At 52.3% G+C, this 22,877-nt stretch overlaps 1 protein-coding gene across 1 annotated transcript; it reads left to right on the top strand.

The window, feature by feature from the left end:
• Positions 1–11,228: 11,228 nt before the first annotated feature.
• On the top strand, positions 11,229–22,876 carry Ctsz (cathepsin Z). The gene is made up of 6 exons (XM_075963263.1): positions 11,229–11,489; positions 11,913–12,076; positions 16,883–17,062; positions 21,185–21,335; positions 21,589–21,754; positions 22,481–22,876. Exons 1-6 carry the CDS (start codon positions 11,341–11,343, stop codon positions 22,589–22,591), a joined length of 921 nt encoding a protein of 306 aa, XP_075819378.1. The 5' UTR covers positions 11,229–11,340; the 3' UTR covers positions 22,592–22,876.
• The last annotated feature ends 1 nt before the right edge of the window (position 22,877 follows it).

Genomic DNA, 22,877 nt, shown 5'->3' with positions numbered 1-22,877 from the left:
GCACTGAGGTGACCTTGGGGACAGTGGAACTTTTCCTTCTTAAATTACCAGTCAAAGAGTCCCAGCCTGGCCAGATGGTTCCTCAGGCAAAGGCACTTGCCACCAAGCTGAGTGCAATCCCTGAATCCCGCACAGTGGAGAGAACCGACTCCTTCGAGTTGGCTTCTGACTTCCCTACACGTGCTTTGGGGCAGACACACACAAATCAAGGTAAAATAAACGGGGAAAGTAGCTAGTACTTCTTGCAGTAAAATGGTCATAAAATGAAGTTCTTTTTCCAAACCTGAACAGAACTGAGAAGGAGACCCAAACTTCTTAAGAGTTCAAGAAATTGATGTAGAAGAATGAAAATAGACCCATATCTACCACCATGCACAAAACTCAAGCTCAAATGGATCAAAGACCTCAACGTAAAGCCAGTCACACTGAACCTTATAGAAGAGAACGTGGGAAGTACACTTGAATGCATTGGCAAAGGGAACCACTTCCTAAATATAACCCCAGTAGCACAGACACTAAGAGAAACAATTAATAAATGGGACCTCCTGAAACTGAAAAGCTTCTGTAAAACAAAGGACATGGTCAACAAGACAAAACGACAGCCTGCAGAATGGGAAAACATCTTCACCAACCCCACATCAGACAGAGGGCTGATCTCCAAAATATACAAAGAACTCAAGAAATTGGACACCAAAAGATCACATAATCCAATAAAAAAAAATGTAGTACAGACCCAAACAGAGAGCTCTCAACAGAGGAATCTAAAATGGCTGAAAGACACTTAAGGAAATGTTCAACATCCCTAGTCATCAGAAAAATGCAAATCAAAACAACTCTGAGATTCTATCTTACACCTGTAAGAGTGGCCAAGATCAAAAACACTGATGACAACTTATGCTGGAGAGGTTGTGGAGAAAAGGGAACACTTCTGCATTGCTGGGGGGAATGCAAGCTGGTACAACCCCTTTGGATGTCAGTGTGGCAATTTCTCAGAAAATTAGGAAACAACCTTCCTCAAGACCCAGTAATACCACTTTTGGGTATATATCCAAAGGATGCTCAATCGTGCCACAAGGACATGTGCTCAACTATGTTCATAGTAGCACTGTTTGCCATAGCCAGAACCTGGAAACAACCTAAATGCTCCTCAACTGAAGAATGGATAAGGAAAATGTGGTACATTTACACAATGGAGTACTACACAGCAGAAAAAAATAATGACAGCTTGAATTTTGCAGGAAAATGGATGGAGCTAGCAAACATTATCTTGAGTGAGGTAACCCAGACACAGAAAGACAATTATCACATGTATTCACTCATAGGTGGTTTTTAGACATAAAGCAAAGAAAACCAGCCTACAAACCACAATCCCAGAGAACTTAGATAACAATGAGGACACTAAGAGAGACTTACATAAATCTAATCTACATGGGAAGTAGACAGTAGAAAAAGACAAGATCTCCTGAGTAAATTGGGAATATAGGGACCTTGAGGGAGAATTGAAGGGAGGAGAGGAGAGGCAGGGAGGGGAGCAGAGAAAAGGTAGAGCTCAATAAATATCAATAAAAAAATGGATGCGTTTCTCCGTATCTTTTATGCATTAACAACAACAGAGGATGCAGAGATGTCTCTGCAGTTACAGAGCTTGTTGCGTGCATGAGAGGACCAGAGTCCAAATCCTCAGAACTCATGGTAAATGCTAGGTGGGTGTGTGTGGAAATCCTCTTGTAATTCCTGCTTTGTAAGAAAGAGATAGGGATTCCAGAGCAAGCTGGCTAGGGAGACCAGCTCAACGGGGGAGCTCTGGGTTAGACTGAGAGACTCTGCCTCAATGTACATGGTAGAACGACAATGGAGAAAGATCCCTGATATTAAAACCAGGCCTCCACATCCAGGTCCATGCATGTGCACCCACACACAGGAAAACATGCATATACATACATGAAACCCCATGCACACGCACATACAAAGGGGGGAAAGGAAAGGAAAACACACACAAGTTTGGTGTGTTGGCACACATCTGCCATCCTATCAACCAGGGAAGCTAAAACAGGAAGATTACCACAAGTTAGGGGCTGACCAGCCTGGGCCACAGAGTGAAGACCTGTCTCAAAAGCAGTAAGAACCAGGGAAATGGAAGAGCGGGGGAAGGTGCCATCCATCCATCACGATTGACGACTGAACTCAATCCCCAGAGCCTCAGATGTGGGAAGGAGAAAGCCAGCTCCCACAAATTGTCCTCTGATGTTCACTTACACTGTGGCATGTGTCCCCCAACACGAAATCAATCTATAAAATATAATTAACTAAGTTAGTGCACACACAGCATCCATCCAGAAGCCAGCACACCCTCTAGCCTCCCTCCTTATTCACTCTTAATACCCTCTTGTCTTTGGGACCCTGATGGCTCAGAGCAGCTGGCTTGCCCTCAAAGCCCCACACATCCTTAGGAGCAGAGCGCAGGAGTGTGCAGTGGCCATGGGCAGCTGTTAGCTGATTACAGACGCAGGCTGTATCTCCTGGCCAGTCAGGGGTTGCTAGTCTCATGTTGCTGTTGAGACCCTGAAGTGTCCGAAAGATATGTTTCCTTAAAACCCCTAACATGAGTGTACCCTTAGCGTGGCTGTAGGGACACGGTGCTCAAGGACACTTCCCTCCACCCTGAGAGGTAGTCTAAGTTGAAGGTGGAAGGTGTTCCAAGAAACATGGTTGTCAAGCACAGCTCGGCGGGGAACAGCCAGCCACAGTGAGCTATTGTGGGAAGCTGTGTCCGTGGTGGCCCTGGCCTCTGTGCAGAAGCCTTGAAAGGGGCCCGTGTGGCTGTGCGCTGCCTTGCTGTGTGGACCTCAAGGCTGGCTCAGGCAAACACCTTTTGATCTCCATGTGCTCATTCTTCACCGTATGACCAGGCCCCAGTGTGCTTGGGTCCCCCCCAGAGCAGCCCTCTCTTGAGCACATTCCTTTTGGTCATCTCAGTTTGCTCAGGGAGGGAAAAACCTGGCTTCCAGATGGGCCCTTAAAAGGGTTTTCTGTTAATGGGGCAGCTGGCAAAAAGAGAAGGCTTGTTTGCTCCGATTCCTGTATCATCAGCAATGTTTATTCAGTCTCGGCCCAGTGCTCAACTTTGGATGCTGGGCTGTAGGGAGGCTAGGGTGGGGGGTAGCTGCTGGGCGGGAAAGGGCTGGCAGGTCCTCAGGACTGCCCCTGAGAGGGGCCCATCTCCTTCTTAGCTGAGAATTTCTTGATCTGCAAAACCAGAGTTAACAGTCTCAAACTCTTGACCTCTTTGGAGCAGGTAGTGCAGTGAGATTGACCACAACACCTCAGAGGTGTTCCTGGAGGATGGGGTGCAGCTGTCTGAGTGGATACCACCTGCGGACGCAACCTCATGGGCATCCCTGGTACTCAGGGTCCAGAGTGCCGAGTTACAGTGCCAGGGATAGGACTGCACACATAGAACATCTGAAGAGCGGAGAGTCTCAGCTCCTTGTTCATGAGGACACCTGTTTTTCCAGAAAGAGAGCTTCTCATTGTGGCTTTGTTAGATGCCAGTGAAGGGGTGATTTATGGCAACATCTCAGGCCAACAGAACTGCCCCATTCAAGATGCGGGTGAGCAGTGTCCCCAGAGAGGACAGCGTCACCCTCAGGTCTGATCTCCCACCAATCCGGAATTGTGGCACGGGATGAAGGGTGGCCCCTGTGCTGAATAACAAAGTCATTCTCTGGCCCCTGGAAAGTGAGATGACGAGGGTGGGTTAGCGATGACTGAGCTCAAGTGCACAGCTTCGCCTGGTGTTCTTCTAGGGCACAGAGGGCAGAAGCAGGGGGCTCTTTGTAGCATGCAAGGTAAGACACCAAGCAGAAACACCGAGATTCCCGAACAGGGACAGTCAGTCTTTCCCAGGCAACACCTTCCCCTTCGGGCCGCCACAATCAGCAGGCCACAGGAAACTGGCCGGAGCAAACCTTTTCCTGGATGACTCTGGGGGTCTATTATGGGAATGGAACCAAGAAGATAAGAAAAGGCCAGAGTCACACAGAAGCCCCCAATCAGCCACTTTCAGACTTCCCCCTACCCTGAGCTGTCCCCAGGACTCAGATGGAAACTCCCCTAACTCCCACTCGGCAAATGAAACGTGCTCAGGGCACCTGCTGACTTCACCCACCCCTGATCCTCCACTTGGGAGTCATGGAAGTTCCGTGAAGAACTCAAGAGAAGATTGTTGAATTATAGCGTTTGCTTGTGAATTGGGAGCCAAACACCCTCTTAACATCTTAGCAGGAAAATGACATTGGAGAGGCCATGACGGATGACTTAGTGGGTGTGGGCAGCCCCTCTGATGAGCTGAGCACCACTCCGGCAGCACCATGCTTCCCTGCGTGTCTCTAACTCGAAAAGAAAGTTCCAAAGAGGGACTGGAGGATGTGGATGGCTTCCCAGCTCTACCAAGGAGCTTTGCATCTTGCTCCCCTGAAACTGAAGTGCCCGCAGAGCTCACACCACGCTGCGCTCCTCCTCATCCGGCCTGCAGTCACAGACCATGAAGAAACCTGTCCACCTCCTTGGGACACTGACACCAGCCTCTTGAGCCAGGATTTCTCTCACTAACAGACAGACATATGAGGATACGGGAACAGGTGCACACACACACACACATACACACACACACACACACACACACACACCACTTCCCCTGACCTGCTGTGATTCTGAAGGCAATGGATCTTGAGCCTTCTCAATTGCACTTTCTGTCTCCCAAGGTGTGCAGTCTCTGATAAGCCATGTTCTGTGGCGGGAACAGAGATAAGCTCATAGCCGTTAGCACCTGGAGCCAAAACCAAACAAAAATATAGAGTTTTCCAAGCCTGGGGTTTGTAGGAGCGAGCTGGCATGTGAGTTTCAAAAAAGATCTATTTACTCAGCAGATACTATCAGAGGGACCTTAGAAAAGGTCCTGCCCTCCAAGGACACTCGGAGGCTGACAGGAGCCTGGGCTTTCTCTCTCTGCTGTGGCCCAGTAGTCGGGGTTTGGGGCAGAAACCGACTCAGCCCAACTTCAGAATAGTTTGGTGGGTCTTCAGACTCCAGCCAAGGGTTCAGTCCATGGACTTCCAGTCAGACATCCTGGGGGCCTTATGTCCTCTCAGCACTCTTCCCTGGCCCCTGTTGAACAGCTGCATCCTGCCCTTGCCTTCATCCACTGCCAACAGCCCTCTGCACATGGCATTCGAATCAGCCCCCAGGGAGACTGTGCCCTTGCAGGTCCCCTCAACCATTCTCCTGAACTAGTGACAACTGGGATGTCTTAGTTTGGTTTCTCTTGCTGTGATAAATGCCATGACCAAAGAAAATTTGGGCAGAAGGGGTCTACTTCATTTTATAGATTATATTCCATTGCCGAGAGAACCTAAGGCAGGGGCTCAGGGCGGAAGCTTGAGGCTGAAACCATGAAGGTATAGTAAGAAGCGATGGGCCGCTTCCCTGCCGCCCCAGCTCCGGGCCGCCTGGCTAGCTTATGCCCCAAAACAATTACACGGAAACTGTATTCTTTTGAACACTGCCTGACCCACCAGCTCCAGCCTCCCATTGGCCAACTCTCACGCCTCGATTAACCTATCTTTAATAATCTGTGTAGCCCCACGAGGTGTGGCCTACCAGGAAAGATCTTAACCTGCGTCTGTGTCTGGTGGGAGAATCATGGCGACTGCCTGACTTGGCTTTCTTTCTCCCAGCATTCTGTTCTGTCTACTCCACCTACCTAATTTTCTGTCCTATTAAAGGGCCAAGGCAGTCTCTTTATTTAACCAATGAAATTAACACAAAACAGTAGACTTTTTTTCTGACTTGCTTCCAGGCTCACGTTCAGTCCTTTTTTTCCACGGAGTCCAAGCTCACCTTCCCATGGATTGTGATACCCATGGTGGGCTGGACCTTTCTATATTAATTAATAACCAAGAAAAGGGTCATAGATATGCCCACAGACCAATCTGAGGGTGGCAACTCCTCCACTGAGGTTTACTCTGCCCAGGTCTGTCAAGTAGACAACCAAGATTCACCACCGTATGAGGTAAGCTGACCCTTGCATTGCTATCATGAGACAGGCACCAGACGTCCTCCGAGCCCGGAAATGTGGAGAGGGATGGGGAAGCCAGGTGAAGAGTGATGGATGGGCCAGGTGCAAGTGGCTTTGGGCACTCATGTGGCGTCAGGAGGTAGCCTGGTGGTCGGATGACTCGTCTGAGATCTCGGCAACGAGTGTCCTTGGCTTTATCACACTGGCCTGCTGTTCCCATGTACCAAGGCTGGACTGGACACCCACGTGGTTCCCTCTGCACCCATCTTCCTCCAGAACAACTGACGGCTGTGGCCTCATCATTCAGTCCCAGATAACAGGATAAGAAAATAATTGCAAAGGACCCCAGTCTCGCAGCCTCCCCTGTCTTATGTAGGCGTGTGGTATGAGTGTGTGTGTGCGTGCACACATGCATAGATGTCTTTGGAGGTCAGGGGCCATCTACCTTGTTTTCTGAAACAAGGTTTATCATTGGCCTCGAACTGGCCAATTAGTCTAGGCTGACGAATCAACAAGTCTTAGAGATCTGACCCTCTCAGTCTTCCCAGCACTGGGATTAACAGTGTCATCGCTGCCAGAGTTTAAGGAGGGGATTCTGAGCTGGAACTCAAGTTCTTAGCCACCGATCTGTTACCATCTCTGAGCACATTCCACTTTCTCAGTCTCCCTTTGGGAGAATGCAAGGGCCCCCTCTCTGTGACCCCATCTCCCACCCCAGGCTGAAAGCAGAAACCTGCCTGGCAGACTCAGTGTCACCCCATGGGTGCTGGTGTCCATGAAAAAGACCTCAAGGGGGTGGGTTCATGTGCCAGCTACACATATATTAGGTGCCCGGCTGCAGGCAGCGTGTTCCGGAAGTAATGGCCTTGAAACCAACCTCAGGAACGTGACTCCAGGAAGCTACTCTCACGGCGAGCGTGTGCCGACTGACGGCAGGTCAGGATGTGAAGCGAGACGGTCTTGGGGACAGTGATAGGGTCCATGACAAAGCTGAGCCACCGGAGCAGAAGGCCTTCTCCGCCTGGATGTCTGTGAGTTAGCACAAGGCTTCTGGCCGTTAACTGAGGGGATAAAGAGGAGGCCTGTGGCTGGTGAGGAGGCCATGGTGCCCTGCAGAACCAGTCTGCTCCTGGAACACTGTCAGCAGCCATCAAAACAAACGCCGTCTCCAGGATGTGGCCCCACTCAGGAATGCGCAATAATAGGAAGTGTGTGCAGCCCGCCAGGGTGGGAGCCAGACAAATACCGCACAAAGGAAGAAGGAGAGAAAAGATCTTGAGGCCACTCCATTATGCACGAATATGCACGAACTCTAGTCCACCCTCCCATAGGCTTAGGAAGGTGGGCTGACCCTGGCCTAACTCAAAAATACGCATGTTGTTCTTTATTAGGACGAGGGGGGGAAAATCAACCTTATTTTTAGAAATGAATAGTCTTTTGTGTCTGTGGCCTTGGATCATGTGTTTGCCAAGAGACTTTATGGAATATTAAAAAAAAACAACCACAACCCCTGCCCCCAGATTCATATCTGTACCCGCGGGACTCATGCTAAGCGGGGACCTCACTGGCGGTACCATCTTCTCATGTATCTGTTGACCCCTCTCCCGCTCAGGACGGGAGGAAGACTCGAAGGAGGACGGAGTTATCTGCTCCAGCAACACCTGATGCTGGCATGATTCAGTTACCTGAGAACAGCCCAGGGCACGTGGCCAGCCACTCAGGCAAAGAACTGTAGGGTAGTTTCCGGAGACATGCCCAGTTCATGAACACCTGCTCAACTGTGCCCCGAGCCTGGGTGGCAGAGACACACGACTGCTCATAAAACAGCGGCTAGAAGCAACACGTGGGTAAGTAGGGCCTCCAAGGCAGGAAGGTGCAGGCCCTGCCCTGAGCCTCCTTCCTTTCAGGCCCAGATTAGAAGATGAATCACAATCTCCAAAATGATCTCCCTGACACGTGAAGTGCTGTCAAAAGGGAACACACCTTTCAGGCTGTGTGGCTCCACGCTGCCAGGTCAGTGAGTCTGCTCTGAGAGACAGGGAAACTGTCACAGGAATGAACTCAGCCTCCAGCGTGCATGGGACCAGGGCAGAGGCAGACCACATGCCCAGCACTTCCCAGGTCCTACCAATCATGTCCCTTTATCCACGTGTCCTTCAGAGGACCCTTGGGACCAAGGTCTTTCTGGGCCAGCTCCAGTAAAATTGGAGTTTAATGGGTGAATGTCCCTGCAACAGAACACAGACATATACACCAAACCAACAAAACCGTGGGAAAGGTTGCCCTAGCGTGGACTTAGAAAACGACAAAACGGGGCAGCCAGTGGGGTCTGACTGCAAATGCAGGGCAGTCGGTACCACCCAAGTGGCACTGAGATTCCATCTTGGCCGTCCTGAGTCAGACCCATCACAAGGGGCTGAACTAACATATATGGAGAATGAGTCAAGGCTGCATTTTCTTCTTGGCGTGAACCCTTGGAGTCTTTGCCCCCTTCTTTCCCACTTACCTCTCTCTTCTCATCACCTCACCAGTTCTGGGTTAGGGAGGCTCCAACGAACGTCTACGTACCCATCTAGGATGCCACACCTCACTAGCCTGTAATATTGCAGCTCCTACCCCACTTGTTGGAGGAGGCCGCTAGTTGGTTCCCGGCCGCTCAGCCCAGAAATAATCACACAGAAACCATATTAAGTCACTGCTTGGCCCATTAGCTCTAGCTTCTTACTGGCTAACTCTTACATCTTAATTTAACCATCTCCATCAATCTGTGCATCACCACGAGGTTGTGGTCTACTAGCAAAGTTTCAGCACACCTGTCTCCAGCGGCGGCTCCACGGCTTCTCCCTAAATCCTCCTTTCTCCCAGCATTCAGTTTAGTTTCCCCTGCCTATTGCTGTCTTCCTATTGCTCTGCTATAGGTCCAAAGCAGTTCCTTTATTAGCCAATGATATTCACAGCATACAGAGGGGAATCTCAAATCACCCACTCCTTTAAGCAGCATTTAGTGAGAAAATGCTACCTTGTGACAAGGACTTAGAGAGCAAGACTCTGGGTGCCTATTAGCCTCTGTGACCTCCTGCCAGGCAGGTGACACTATATCATCATACCTGCTATGCAATTTTCTGGGGCCAAGGTAAAGTGGACCCGCCCGAGTTTGGGGCACTACATGGCTTCAGGGTCACATAGCCTCATGGCAGGTCCTTCGGAGTCAACTAAATAGCTTCTAAGTGCATGTTTGCTGTGATAATGCCAGAGCATGCTCCCAGCACCCCAGGCTGCTGACATCATGTGGCCAAAAGGGATGGTAAGCTGAGGGTGTATGTGTACAACACCGTGATTCCTGTAAACCAGCAGGAGACACAGGAGTTCAGTCCTGGACCTGCCTGCCTGCCTGCCTGCCTGCCTGCCTGCTAGCTCTAAGCTGATAGCAATGCCTTGGAATGTGTACGTGGACTTTGTACCACTAAGACCTGGCTAGCTTCTGGGGGGTGGTGACACACTGCTATCACCAAGTGTTTTCAGCTCTCTCTCTCGTCCCTTCCTTCTTTCATTTTAATTAATGAATTAGTTCAGAGGCTGAGAGCACAGACTGCCCTTTCAGAGGACCAGCATTGGGTCCTGAGTACCCACATCTGTTGGCTCACAACTGCCTGTAACTCCAGCTCCATGGTGTTGGGCGTGCTTTTCTGGCCTCCAAGGGCGCCTGCACTCACGTGCACAAGTAACACATAGACACACACACGTTATTAAAAATAAGACTTAATTTTTTAAATATTCGTTCATTCACTTACTCATTGTTTGTGCCAGGGACTGAACTTGGGTTTTTGGACACGCTAAGTACATCCTCTCGCCCTGAACTATATCGCTGGCCTCTGTCGTTTTCTCCCCACTTCAGTAGACCTTACGCAGATGACATCATAGAATCACAAAGACTGACTTTCCCCGCTCCTGTAAATCCAGGGTCCCCCCACCCCATCATGGAGGCAAGGAAGAGCCCACATGGAACCCGTGTGTGAGATGGCATTTCCTCCTCCCTCCCCCCAGAGAGGATCATGGGACTCTAAGGTCTATACAGGGTCACCATTGGGGAGAACTGCCTTAGGGGATTCAGACTGGAATGCTTCCCACTGGGTCTTAGGTGGCCTCCTTCATCTTGTCCCATCTACCTCCTCGAGGAGGAGGAAGGTCACCGTGACTTCCCAAGATGAAGGCTAGCAACAGACAGATCCCGGGGTTCATGCTGTGTGCCTCAGCGACCACTTTATAGAGACAGGGCCCCAAACTACTGGGCTATTGGGGAGCCGCAAATCTGCCTGCGAGACCTTGTTCTGCTCTGGCAGGAGGTATCCAGCAGCTTCTGGAAAGGCAGGCAGCAAAGCAGCTATGTTGATTTCTGATTGCCATCAAGGGCAGGCAAGGAGTATCCTGGCTGGTTACTGGGAACGTCACCATCTCCACCTGGAGAGACCCTGAGACAAAATACTAGGGGATTTTTCTTACGGAAAAAGGAGATGGCATTGTGGCCTGGTGCTGCTAACTATAACTCATGGGGCATAGGAGGAACGGGAAATTCTGCGATTACAAAACCTAGATCCGGGTCCCGCTTCTCTCTCGGTTCCTCATCTTGGAAGAGTCTGGTTACTGGGACCCTTTCCCAGAATCATGATATATATGCCAAGTGAAAATTTCCTTTACGACTAAGTCTAGAAGGATCATGCCTTCGCCTCTCTCTGAAGGAGAGCCTGGACCTTTTGGGGAGTGGGGTTCAGAAAACCAGGCTAGGGTCTAACGCTGGGGATGACCCATACCTCATTCTTTGAGACTCGGGGGGTCTCTGTGTGCTCCTAGGGGAGGCCTAGCCTACGACTGCACCATCACTCCAGACCGGGAGGCAGAAGGATCTGCCTGGAAGCTTGCAGAGCCACAGCCTGCCCCACGATGCCTGGGTCTCTGGAGAGTAAGTTTTTTCAACTGTGTTCGGTGAGTCCCCATGCGATCACAGTGACTGGTGACACTGTCACGTCCGAGTCTGGTTGTGTGACCCCAAGTTGTGCTGATCCCGCTGGGAGCAGATTCTGCCCTGGGGGCTGCCGGGCGGGGCCGGGGCAGGAGCAACGGGAAGGCCCCGCCTCTGGGGTGTGTCTAACTTGGGCGCCTCCTAAAGGACCGGGCGGGGTGGCCTGAGCGCGTGGGTCGCAGGTCAGGTCAAGGGGTCGAAGGTCCGGCGCGTGATCCAGGGTCCAAGCAGGCCGAGGAGCAGGAGCATGGCGTCGTCGGGGTCGGTGCTGCAGCTGCGGCTGGTGCTGCTGATGCTGTTGCTGGCGGGCGCGGCGCGGGCCAGCCTCTACTTCCGCCCGGGCCAGACCTGCTACCGGCCCCTTCGCGGGGATCAGCTGGCTCAGCTGGGGCGCAGGTGGGCGCGGGGCTGTGCCTGGGGAGGAAGAGGGTACAGTTCTGGGCCATGCGCGCGCCCCCTGCCACCTGGGACCTTGCTTCTCTCTGGTCCACCCTGCCTCCTTAGGCCTGAGAAATCTCATCCCTTCCTTTTGGGATGACTTTCATATCCGGGGAGCTTTGGTGTTTGCTAGGTTGGGCAGGCCTCACGTCTCTGTCCATAGTTGGTGAGCACTAGGGTGTTGAAGTCATGCTCAGTCACCGTCAGCTTCCAGTCGTGGTGGCTTTTCTGGTGGTGAAGGATCGAGCCCTGAAACGCTTACATTTTGGAAAAGGGAAGAAGGTCCCTAGGGCACTGCCTGGCTGGGTCTGTGGTCCTGGTGGGGGAGGGGAGGCCCTAGGTGTTCCAGGGTTGATTTCCATGCTGGTTACCTCTTCCCAGGACTTATCCTCGGCCGCACGAGTACCTGTCCCCATCGGACATCCCCAAGAGCTGGGACTGGAGAAATGTGGACGGTGTCAACTACGTCAGCGTCACCAGGAACCAGCACATCCCACAGTACTGTGGCTCCTGCTGGGCCCACGGGAGCACCAGCGCCATGGCAGGTGGGTAGCCCGGAGCTCCACGATAAGCCCTGGGCAGGGCCAGGTGCGTGGCTGCTCTTCATCACCCAGGTTGCCTCCAGGTGAGCCATGATGGCCACAGCTCACAGAGTGGTGTGACTACCTTTCTGCCGTTCTCTCCTGTGGGCCCACTTAGGGCCTCTGTGGGACAGGCTGGAACTAGAACCCATGACAAATGACTCCTGGGTACCCGCCCTCCCCCAGGCCTTGTGACTTCAGCCACTGAGATGGAAGCAGCCTTTCACAGTCACTGAGCTGAGGCCCTACTAGGTCAGGGAAGTGAAACTGCGGTCAGTGTTTGAGATGAACAAGTTAAATCTTAGCCTGGCCACCATAGAGGCAAGAAGAAGGTGCAGAAGGAAGAGCTAGACCCACTGAAGTCCACACTGTCGGAGGGCTGCTGTGTCCTTCCTTGGAAGAGGAAGCAGGCAGGGGCCGGAAGTGCCATTTTGCCTGGAGCGTATAGACTCAGCTTTGCCACAATGGTGGCCCCTGGAAGCCAAAGGGAAGCAACTCTCCTGGCTGGGAGTGAGACGGGGCAGTGATCTCTCACGTGATTTGTGTCTTTCTGGTCTGGCCTGCTGTAGGTAGAGCCCGGGGTGAAATGGCTGCCCTTGTGCCTGCAGGGGCTTATTTACGTAGGCCTCTCACCTGCCCGCCCAGAAGACTCCATTGTGAGAAGAGTGACAGCTGGGGTTCAGCCCTTCAGCTTGGACTCTTTCTTCAGGGCAAGGGGTTCTTGACAGAGCCAGCCAGGTATAGCTGTGGCCCTTCGTTGAGTCACCTCTGGGGTCGGGAATGTACTGCTGACCCTTGAGAAGGAGGAAGAGGAAGGTGGCCTTAGAAGGTTCTGGCATAGGAAGGTCAAGAGGGGCTTGTCAAGGGGGCAAGGTGTGTGGGGAAGGCCCATGGCGGTGGATCTGAGCGAAGTCGAGAGCGTTCAGGGTGAGGTCGCAGGGCTGGTGTTGGGGAAGAGAAAAGACCTCAGCAGAGCGCAGGGTGGGGTGAGGGTGATGGGGAGCAGAAAAGGTCAGTGGAGTGAGGTACATGGGGGTGCAGGAGACCGCTGGAGGCCATTGGGTCTTAGGCCTCTTAGATGGGCCTGGGCCTGCCTCAGGCTGCATCTTCCCCATCACTCGAGCAGAACGGCTCTGGGAAAATGGCTGCTTCATCCTTTCTTCCTGATCTCTGACATCTTCATCGGTTGTCAAGGCCTCGCTTCCTCTTTTTCTGTGTCGCACTAAAAAGGGACGTCCACAGGTCCCTGGCTGTGTGCCAGCAGGGCAGCAATGGAACCAGTTTGTCTTTCCCATCTCTGGGCAGTTAAGCATCCAAGCTTCTCTCTATGAGGCCACCTGTCCTCATCACTGGAGGCCCTCTCCTTCCCTTCATCAGTCACTTCCAGCCGTGACCCAGAGCCCCTTGGTCCCACCCACCTCTCACTGTCCCACCGCTTGCTCCCGTGGGTTCTCCAAGCTTCCCACTTCCACTCCACCTCTTGTCACTTCTGAGACTCACGAGTCTGTGCCCAGGCCTCCTCCCATTGGGGTGAAGCGAGGCCCTCACTGAGCCACACTTCCTTTCTTCTTTCTCCCTACCAGCCCCCACCAGCTCCCCTCCCTACCAGCTCCCCTCCTTACCAGCTCCCCTCCCTACCAGCTCCCCTCCTTACCAGCTCCCCTCCCTACCAGCTCCCCTCCCTACCAGCTCCCCTCCTTACCAGCTCCCCTCCTTACCAGCTCCCCTCCCTACCAGCTCCCCTCCTTACCAGCTCCCCTCCTTACCAGCTCCCCTCCTTACCAGCTCCCCTCCTTACCAGCTCCCCTCCTTACCAGCTCCCCTCCTTACCAGCTCCCCTCCCTACCAGCTCCCCTCCTTACCAGCTCCCCTCCTTACCAGCTCCCCTCCTTACCAGCTCCCCTCCCTACCAGCTCCCCTCCCTACCAGCTCCCCTCCCTACCAGCTCCCCTCCTTACCAGCTCCCCTCCCTACCAGCTCCCCTCCCTACCAGCTCCCCTCCTTACCAACTCCCCTCCCTACCAGCTCCCCTCCTTACCAGCTCCCCTCCCTACCAGCTCCCCTCCCTACCAGCCCCCTCCCTACTGGTCCCTCCCCTCTCCCTACCAGCCCCTCCCTACCTCCCCTCGCTACTAGCCCCCCTCCCTACCAGCCTCCTTGCTACCAACCTTCCCTACTCCTTGACTTCACTGCTTCCCACACTTCTGAAGTCTGTGTTCCCAGTTGTTTGTTTGTTTCAAGATAGGGTTTCTCTAACAGTCCTAGCTGTCCTGGAACTCACTCTGTAGACCAGGCTGGCCTTGAACTCACGGAGATCCACCTGCCTCTGCCTCCTGAGTGCTGCGATTAAAGGCGCGCAGCGCCACCATCCGCCTTGTGTTCCCAGTTTTGATCTTTGCCTAGACTCACTTTTGTATCTGTCTGCTGCTACCCTCTGGCCTGCATTCCTGCTGCCTCCAGGCCCAGTTGTGCAGGCCATCCTCCCCACCTCAGCCACCAACAAGGCCGCCTTCCCCTGAGGATATTCCGGAAAAAGCTTAGGGGTTATCTGAGTCATCTGTTGCTCCTCTGAACTGTTCTTCAGTTCACAGGCTCTTTAGTTCTCCCAACAGCCCTTGTGGAGGAACTAGGTGTTGTCTTTCCCAGCACCCTGACTCCTGCTGGTCTCAGGCAAGAGATTTCCAGAATATGCCTGTTAAACCTGAGTCCCATCATATTTCCATACTTGAGACCATCAATGACAAGGGCCTTCTCTGGCCGGAAGTCTGGCTCCTCCCTCGTGTCCACACCGGCAGCTGAGACCTAGGTACCGGCCTGTGCAGGACTCTCCTCAGGTCCTCACACTTCTCTCCTTGGATGGCGTGTTAGTCACTGTTCTGTTGCTGTGAAGAGACACCATGACTAAGGCAACTCGGAAAGCATTTGCTGGGGACTTGCTTAGCGTTTCAAAGAGGAAGTCAGTGACCATCATGGTGGAGAGCGTGACAGCAGGCATGGCGCTGGGGCAGTCGCTGAGGTCTCTGGTCCACAAGCATGAGGCAGAGAGACCTGGGCTTGGTGTAGTCTTCTTAAATCTCAAAGCACAGCCCCAGTGACACACCTCCTCCATCGAGGCCACACGTCCTACACCTTCGCCCGAACAGCCCACCCTCTAGAGACGTGAGGCTGCGGGGCCCGTTCTCATCCAGACCACCCAGATGGACATTTGCCAGACTGCACTCTGTACCTGATACCTTAGCCCCTGGGTGCTCCCCAGAGTGTCGTCTGGCAATGCTGTTCTGCTTGCCCATCATCTTGCCCCCTGTGCTGTGGTACAAGTCCACAGAAGAGAGCTTGCTCCTGCTGGCTTGCGTCGACAGTTTGCACAGCACACAGAAGGTGGGGCTGGAACTCGGAGAATGAAAAGGGTGCCAAGTTAGAAGAGGCAGAGTGGATTGTGTAGAAGGGTCATCCCAGGGAGCCTGCAAATTCTGGAGCCACGTAGTTGGTCAGGTTGAAGCTAGACATTGCGTCAGAGAGGTAGGGGACACCAGGCCTGAGGCTATCCAGCCGGCCACTGACGTTGGGCCTTAGCTGAGGTCACCAGAAAGGAGAGAACAGAGAATAGGAGGAAAGGGCTCTCAGCAAGCCTCAAGAAACACTGCTAAGGTTGAATGTGGAAGAGACAGCCCAGGCACTTCCGGAAGGGCGGAGTGGCCCCTCTCTGCCCCTCTGGAAGAGACAGTCTCGTGAGGGTGAAGAGGGTTAGAGTGGATGGGTGATGTCGAGCTAGGGACCTTGGCAAGAGCAGCTTGGGAGGCCAAAGAGACATAGGCAGTGGTGAACCCCACCTCGCGCTGCTGAGGCAAGGCGTAGAGTCCTGGGACCCTGGGTTGGACTCCGGGAAGGGCGGGTCTGTAGGCTTGGGGATGCCCCTCATTGAGAGGTGCACTCCTGATGGGAATGTAGAGGAAGGAAGGCTATAGGGAGCCAAATCTTGGGAACAAGACAGGAAGGGTGGGCCCGTGGCCTTGGGCAGCTTTCTGTTGTGGCACAGGAGTGGGTCTAAATGGTGATGAGACAAGGTGGTCTGCTTTTGAGTATTTCCCGTGACGTGCTCTCTGAGGTCATCAAGGGTGTATGTGCAGGGTATGTGAGGGGTGGTTCTAGAAGGTTCTGTACTGTTAGATGGCAACCTTGTGGAGCAGGACCAGAGTGGGAGAGTACGGGAGGTGACCCGGGGCTGAAGTCTGTAGGATGGAGGGAAAACAAGGATAGACTTTGGTTGGGGAAGAGCAGGTGAGGCTGGAGGAGATGAGGCCTGGGGAAGGGAGTAGCATGACTGGTGTGGGCTGTGTGTGTAGCCTGAGGATGAAGAGCAAGGAGGCTTTTCAGGACGCAGGTCAGCCATGCCCTGGTGGATGTTGTGATAATCCTAGCTGCCCCTCAGTGTGTGGGACCAACACATGAGCACTGCGTGCTGGTGTTTGGCTCCCTAGGCTGCCATTTTCCCTGGAGATGCCCATGCCTGCCTTCTCCGTGTGGTCAGTGACTGGTCACTAGCCTCCTCACACAGGTGGTTTTGCTGCCATGCTGTAGCTCCTTGGGATCTGGCCCTGCCTCGTGACACTTACAGACACACACAGGCCTCACAGTGCCCGAGGAAGACCAGAGCATGTCCCTGAAGCCACAGTTGAGCTGAGGCCTGCACAACAGAGGGAGCAGCAGGCAGAGAGCCTTGGTGGCATTGGGGGAACTGGGCGGTGCTGACCAGCGTGATGACTTTTGCAGACCGCATCAACATCAAGAGGAAAGGTGCGTGGCCCTCCACCATGCTTTCAGTGCAGAACGTCATCGACTGTGGCAACGCTGGCTCCTGTGAGGGCGGCAATGACCTTCCAGTGTGGGCCTATGCCCATAAGCATGGCATCCCCGATGAGACCTGCAACAACTACCAGGCCAAGGACCAAGGTAGGCCCTGCCTGCGCCCCCACACTGCTGTTCACGGTCTTTTTCCTCTTTCAAGGGAGAGTGGCCAGGAGCCGAGGATCCCACGTCTGTCATACCGGCTGGGATGCTGAAGAGGGTGGGGGTGGAGACTGCAGCCCCCAGGAAGAGCTGGATGGTCTGATGTCACTTGGGTTAGGGTAGCAGGAAGCTGGAACCCATGGTCCTTGCTGAGTCAGCGTGGAGAGACACCAGAAGAGCACTCCAGGCTGGAGAAGCCGCTCAGTGATGGCGCTTGCCTGCCGTCCATGAGGAGGCTCAGTCTCCAGTACTGAAAGTAAATATATAAGCAGAGCCACACCCCTGTAGCCAGGACTGGATGTGTGCGTGTGTGAGTTCTCATACCTGGCATTTGGGTGGTTTTATGGGCCTTTTATAAGGGGCCAAGCAGGCAGCCGATGGAAGGAAGTGTCTCTTTCCCTTGGTCTGGAGCAGAGAGCAGGTGGTGGGGCTGCTTTCTGAGCTGCAAGTTAACCTGCCCAGCTGAAATGTGGAGCACCAGCTGCTTCCTTGCCCAGCAGTCCTGGACAGTCCTGGACAGTGGGCAGAGCTGCCTGGCCCGGAAACCTATGGTTGGCACGTCCCTTTCGGGCTGCTTTCCTTGGAAACCAAAGAAAAGGAAACTCAAATCCATCCTTCCTGGCTGTAAACTTTGATCCTTAGAACGCTCTCGTGGCTACAGCAGGATGCTGGGGGCAGGGACAACGACTCAAGGTGCTTAGAGGGCAGTTGGTCCCTCATGGCTGTGGCAGGATGTTCAGGGGACTCAGGTACCTGGAGGGCAGTTGGTCACTTTACAACACCCCTGTGGATGGTGTCCCCTTGTCTAGCTACCTCATGGACCCTACTGCCTCACTCCCAAAGAATTGAAAGAATTCTCTGGCCTAATTGGCTGAGTTCATTGTCCTGGATGGATAAACCCAGGAACAGATTCAGGGTAGAGGCCAGGGACTGCTTTGTGGAATGTTCCTGGGGTCCTATCTCTCCTCCACTCCCAAACTGGTGTCATCCAGCTGAGGCTAGGTCCCTCTGGTCCCCTCCAGACTCACAGGTGGTTGGGTTCATCAGAACCACTCAACAATCCCCTCTTATAGGAACAAATGAAGGCCGCCATGTTGCTGGCGTACCTCACACTGAGCAATGACGCCTGAGGGACAAAATGAACTGGTGATGTCATCCTCCAGGAGTTTACTGCCCTGGGGAAGGGTCTGGACTGAGGTCAGCCTCGTGTGTGTCCTCCTCTGGGCTCCACCTTGTCCTCTGAGTCTGGAGTGCATCCATTTTGTTAGCCTGGCTGGCAAGGGGACTAGAGAGACCCGCATTGCTTCACCGCCCCGGGCTTGGATTCCAGACTAGCCCCATCTCGCTGACGTGGTGCGGGTGCTGAGCCTCTCTGAGCTCAGGTCCCCGGAATTGCAATGGCAGGCACTTGACTGACTGATTTCTCCAGCCCTCAGACCTAATTCTTTCTTTTCCCTAATTTTTTTTTAAACAAAGTACATTTATTCAGCAACAGTGATATATTTTAGAATTTATAACATACAGCGCAGGTTTCTGAGTATTTTCAGATTCCCAGTATGTGCCTCTTTGAGTTTCAGTGCGATAAAAGCACTATTTCCAGGTATCTCAGAAATTCTAAAACTACGATTATTATCAACATACTTTTAGCAACCTTCACATTCTGTTATTTGGACAACTACAATTCTTGCTTAATGAATACAAGTTTGGCATTCTGCAGGAGTGTTCAACACAAAGCATAATTTACAATTCAGATCCCCCAGTGAGGCAACAGGCCCTCATGAAATCACATGGGGACTCTGCCCATCCAGGGCACATTTTTGTATTCAGAAAATCTTGATTCCACCAGGTGATTCTGGGGCATGCCTTTAATCCTTACACTTGGGAGGCAGAGGCAGGAGGACCTTTGTGAGTTCAAGGCCAGCCCTATCTACAGGTCAAGTTCTGGGACAGCCAGGGCTTCAGAGAAACCCTGTCTGGAAAATTCAAAAAGAAAAACCAACATGTGATTCCTTGAAAGGCTATTCAAAGGACCTACACGGAACATCTTATAGATGTGATGTCACTAGCACTTTGCCCTTCTTATCCGTACTTGTCCTCCCCACGTTACACACATGTGCTCTTGTGTGCCTGCACACACGTGTACATATGGGCTAGGATCTGCATACAAAGGTGAACAGGGATTTTTTTCTTTCTGAGTTTGGGCCACTTCGCTTTATAAATGCTAAGACCATTCATTCTGCAAATATTGTGATTTCATTTTTCTGCGGAGTAGTGTTTGTTTTACATGTGCCAGGTTTTCGTTATCCGTTCATCTGCTGATGGACAGGGGTTTGACTCCAGCTCTTTCCTGCTGTGGCGAATAAAGCAGCAATAAGCGTGGACACACAAGCGTCTCTACGGTAGGGCGTTCAGTGCTCAGGGTATGTCCGCAGGGGTGAAGCAGCCGGGCCATATGCTAGCTCTATTTTTAATTTTTGAGCAATTTCCAAGCTGATTTCCATAATGGCTGTATTAATTTGAACCCCCACCAGCCGTAAATAAGGGTTCCTTTTTCCCCAAAATTCCTCTCCAACATTTGTGGTCAGATTTCTTGATGATAGTCATTCTGACCATGATGAGGTAGTTTCTCAAAGTAGTTTTAATTTGCATTTCTCTGACGGCTTGATGACTAGGGATGTTGAACTTTTTTCTTTTTCCCTCTTTGAGACAGTGCTCACTGTAATAGCCTTGGCTGTTCTGGAACTTGCTGTGTAGACCAGGCCTCAAACTCAGAGATCCACCTTCCCGTCTCCTGAGTGATGGAATTAATGTATGCCACCTTTAATCCCAACACCCTGGAGGCAGAGAGAGGAGAATCCCTGTGAGTTCAAGACCAGCCTGGTCTACAGAGTGAGTTCCAGGAGAGCCAGGGATGCACAGAGAAACTGGCTCAAAAACAAATAACAACAACAAAAACCAAACAAACAAACAAACAAAAAAGGTGTGTGCCATCATGTCCAGACCGCCTTTAAATTCAGTTTTGACAGTTTATGTTTCGTGTAGCCATTCGCTGGTATTTGTCTGTGGTTCTTTGTAAGTTCTAGATTCCAGTCGTGTCTGGAATGGGGCTGGTAAAGGTTCTCCCCCCTCTTCTGGCCTGTGTGCTCTGCTGAGTGTTTCCTCTGCTATACAGAAACGTTTTCTTTTCCAGTGTCTCGTCTGTTATTTGGGGCCAACTCCTGTGTTATTGGTGTTCTATTCAGAAAGTTCTATCTACCCTAGCATCTTGAGGGGTATTTATTCCTTGTATTTTTGTCTAGAACTTTGTGTTTCGGGTTTTAGGTTAAGGTCTTTGATCCGATGGGAACTGATTTTTGTACAGGATGAAAAAAGTATGACTCTAACTTTATTTTTCTTAGGTGGATATCTAGTTTTCCCAGCACCCTTGAATAGGCTTTTTCCCTCCAATGTATGTTTTTGCTCCTTTGTCTTGAGTTTAAGGGGCGGAGCTTTGCCAGTTATTTCCAGGTTCTCTGTTTTGTCTGTCTGTCTTGTTTCTACGCCAGCACCGGTCTTTGTCACTATAGCTCTGTAGTGTAATTTGAGGTATTGAGACACCTCCATGAATGTTCCTACTCCTTGGGATGGCTTTGGCTATTCCTTAAACCAGATTCTGATATTTCTCAAGCCAAGTAACAAGAGGACACATTTCTTTAAATCAAGTATTTTGGCCTCCTTAGTCACTAGCCAGCAGTGTAATCATCTGGTTACATTTTAATAGTGATTGCACTGGGTTTTCAATTACAGCATGCTGTGAGGTCCTCTCCCAGCCTTTAACGGAGAAGGGAAGGGCCACGTCAGAGTGCCTAGCATGCACTAATCAAAGTGTGTTCTTTCTGTTCTGCTGCGGCCTGGCGGAGGCTTTCCCATGCCCGCAGCTGAGAGACACATAATCAAGCGGCACCTGGAGGGCTTCCGCTATCGGCTAATGAATGGCGGGCTAAATTAGAAAAGTGGAGAGGATGGGGCGGGCTTCATTAGTGGGCTAATGAGGAGACGGTGTCATGCTGACTTCTTGTGTTCTAGAATGTGACAAGTTTAACCAGTGTGGGACCTGCACCGAATTCAAAGAGTGCCATCCCATCCAGAATTACACCCTCTGGAGAGTGGGTGACTATGGCTCCCTGTCGGGTAGGGAGAAGATGATGGCAGAGATCTACACCAATGGTCCCATCAGGTAAGGGAGAGGTCTGGGTCTGTGCACCTACGTGCAACTGTGTCTTGTTCACCCTTCCCCCTGGCCACTTTGACCCCCAGCTTGAGCTCCACTTTGCCAGTAACAGGGAACTTCTGTGTAGTTAGGTAGAGAAGGCCCTGGCTGTGGTGAGTGGGGATGTTGGCGGGGTCACCAGGCAGGACTCACTACTGTAAGCCAGGTGCCACCACAAGCGCCAATTGCTTCTCCCATTGCTAACCGGTGGCTCTCTCAGCTGCGGGATAATGGTGACGGAGAAGATGGTGAACTACACTGGAGGCATCTATGCCGAGCACCAGGACCAGACAGTTATCAACCACATCATCTCCGTGACTGGCTGGGGCGTCAGCAGTGATGGAACCGAGTACTGGATTGTCCGTAATTCATGGGGCGAACCCTGGGTAAGACAGTTCCCTTTTTGAAGGTCAGACCAGAATCTACACATCTCCCCAGCAGCGGAGTGGAGGGCTGGCTTGTGTCTTACCAGGACACAAGCAACTTCTGAGGTCTGAGCTGTGCAGGGCTGCTACTGTCCTGTGATTCACCAGTGCTTAGCAGCCAGTGGCTCCTCCCCAAACTATCCCACGGCCAGGGCTGGGGCCAAGTGGTCCTGATGGTAGTGATGCTTCATGTTTTTCAGGAATACTTGTTTGAGTTAGGTCAAAAGTCCAAGGGAGCCAGGTGGTCGTGGCGCACGCCTTTAATCCCAGCACCTGGGAGGCAGTGGCAGGCGGATCTCTTGAGTTCACAGCCAGCCTGCTTTACAAGAGCTAGTTCCAAGACAAGTTCCAAAGCTACAGAGAAACCTTGTCTCGAAAAACAACAAAAAGTCCAAGGCAGGAAACCTGCAGATTGTGGTTTTGGGACACAGTTTAGACTGTTGCTCAATAAAGACACAGGAATACTCTAGAAGAGGCCACGGGGAAGACGTGGAGGTGACGAAGTGTCAGCCATGTCTACTGAATGGCCACAAGTCAGGTATTAATAGGGAGACAGTCACGTTCTTAGATTGTCTAGCTGCTGAGAGAACCGAGTCAGAGCTTTGTCCGGACCGGAGTTCTACAGCACAGAGGGTGAGCAGGGGACCGTGTCCTGAGGCACTAATGCCGAGTTCTTGCCCCTTACAGGGTGAGAGGGGCTGGATGAGGATCGTAACCAGCACCTACAAGGGAGGTGCGGGTGGCAGCTACAACCTGGCCATCGAGGAGGCCTGCACGTATGGGGACCCCATTGTTTAAGTCGCCATCTCTGGAGGCAACGTTGGAAACCATGGCAGGGATGGGTGGTCATCAACACTGGACAGCTAGAAACGGTGCCTGTGGCCATGAGAAGCAGAGAGCGGGCTGCAGAAGCCATCCCAAGAAGAGATGGTAAAGGAGGAACCACACCTCATTGTGGCCCTCAGGACCAGAGCCCTGCCTTCAGCCACCTGGAGAAGACAGCGATGGTCTAGAGCAGTTCTGAGGGAGGGGAGGACAATCCCAGACTGCCTAAGCGGTAAATAAAGGGGCTAGCTCACCCGAG

The sequence above is a fragment of the Microtus pennsylvanicus genome, chromosome 2 (assembly GCF_037038515.1).
Source record: "Microtus pennsylvanicus isolate mMicPen1 chromosome 2, mMicPen1.hap1, whole genome shotgun sequence".
Classification (NCBI taxonomy): Eukaryota; Metazoa; Chordata; class Mammalia; order Rodentia; family Cricetidae; genus Microtus; species Microtus pennsylvanicus.
The sequence above is the reverse complement of the archived record's forward strand: the minus strand, read 5'-3'. Positions and strand labels throughout refer to the sequence as shown.

What these genes read in the sequence shown, in the direction of transcription:
- Ctsz (XM_075963263.1), top strand. Translation starts at nt 11,341, where the DNA reads ATGGCGTCGTCGGGGTCGGTGCTGCAGCTGCGGCTGGTGCTGCTGATG. An exon ending in CTACCAGGCCAAGGACCAAG is followed by an intron (nt 17,063 to 21,184) that starts GTAGGCCCTGCC and finishes CTTGTGTTCTAG; the next exon opens with AATGTGACAAGTTTAACCAG. An exon ending in ATTCATGGGGCGAACCCTGG is followed by an intron (nt 21,755 to 22,480) that starts GTAAGACAGTTC and finishes TGCCCCTTACAG; the next exon opens with GGTGAGAGGGGCTGGATGAG.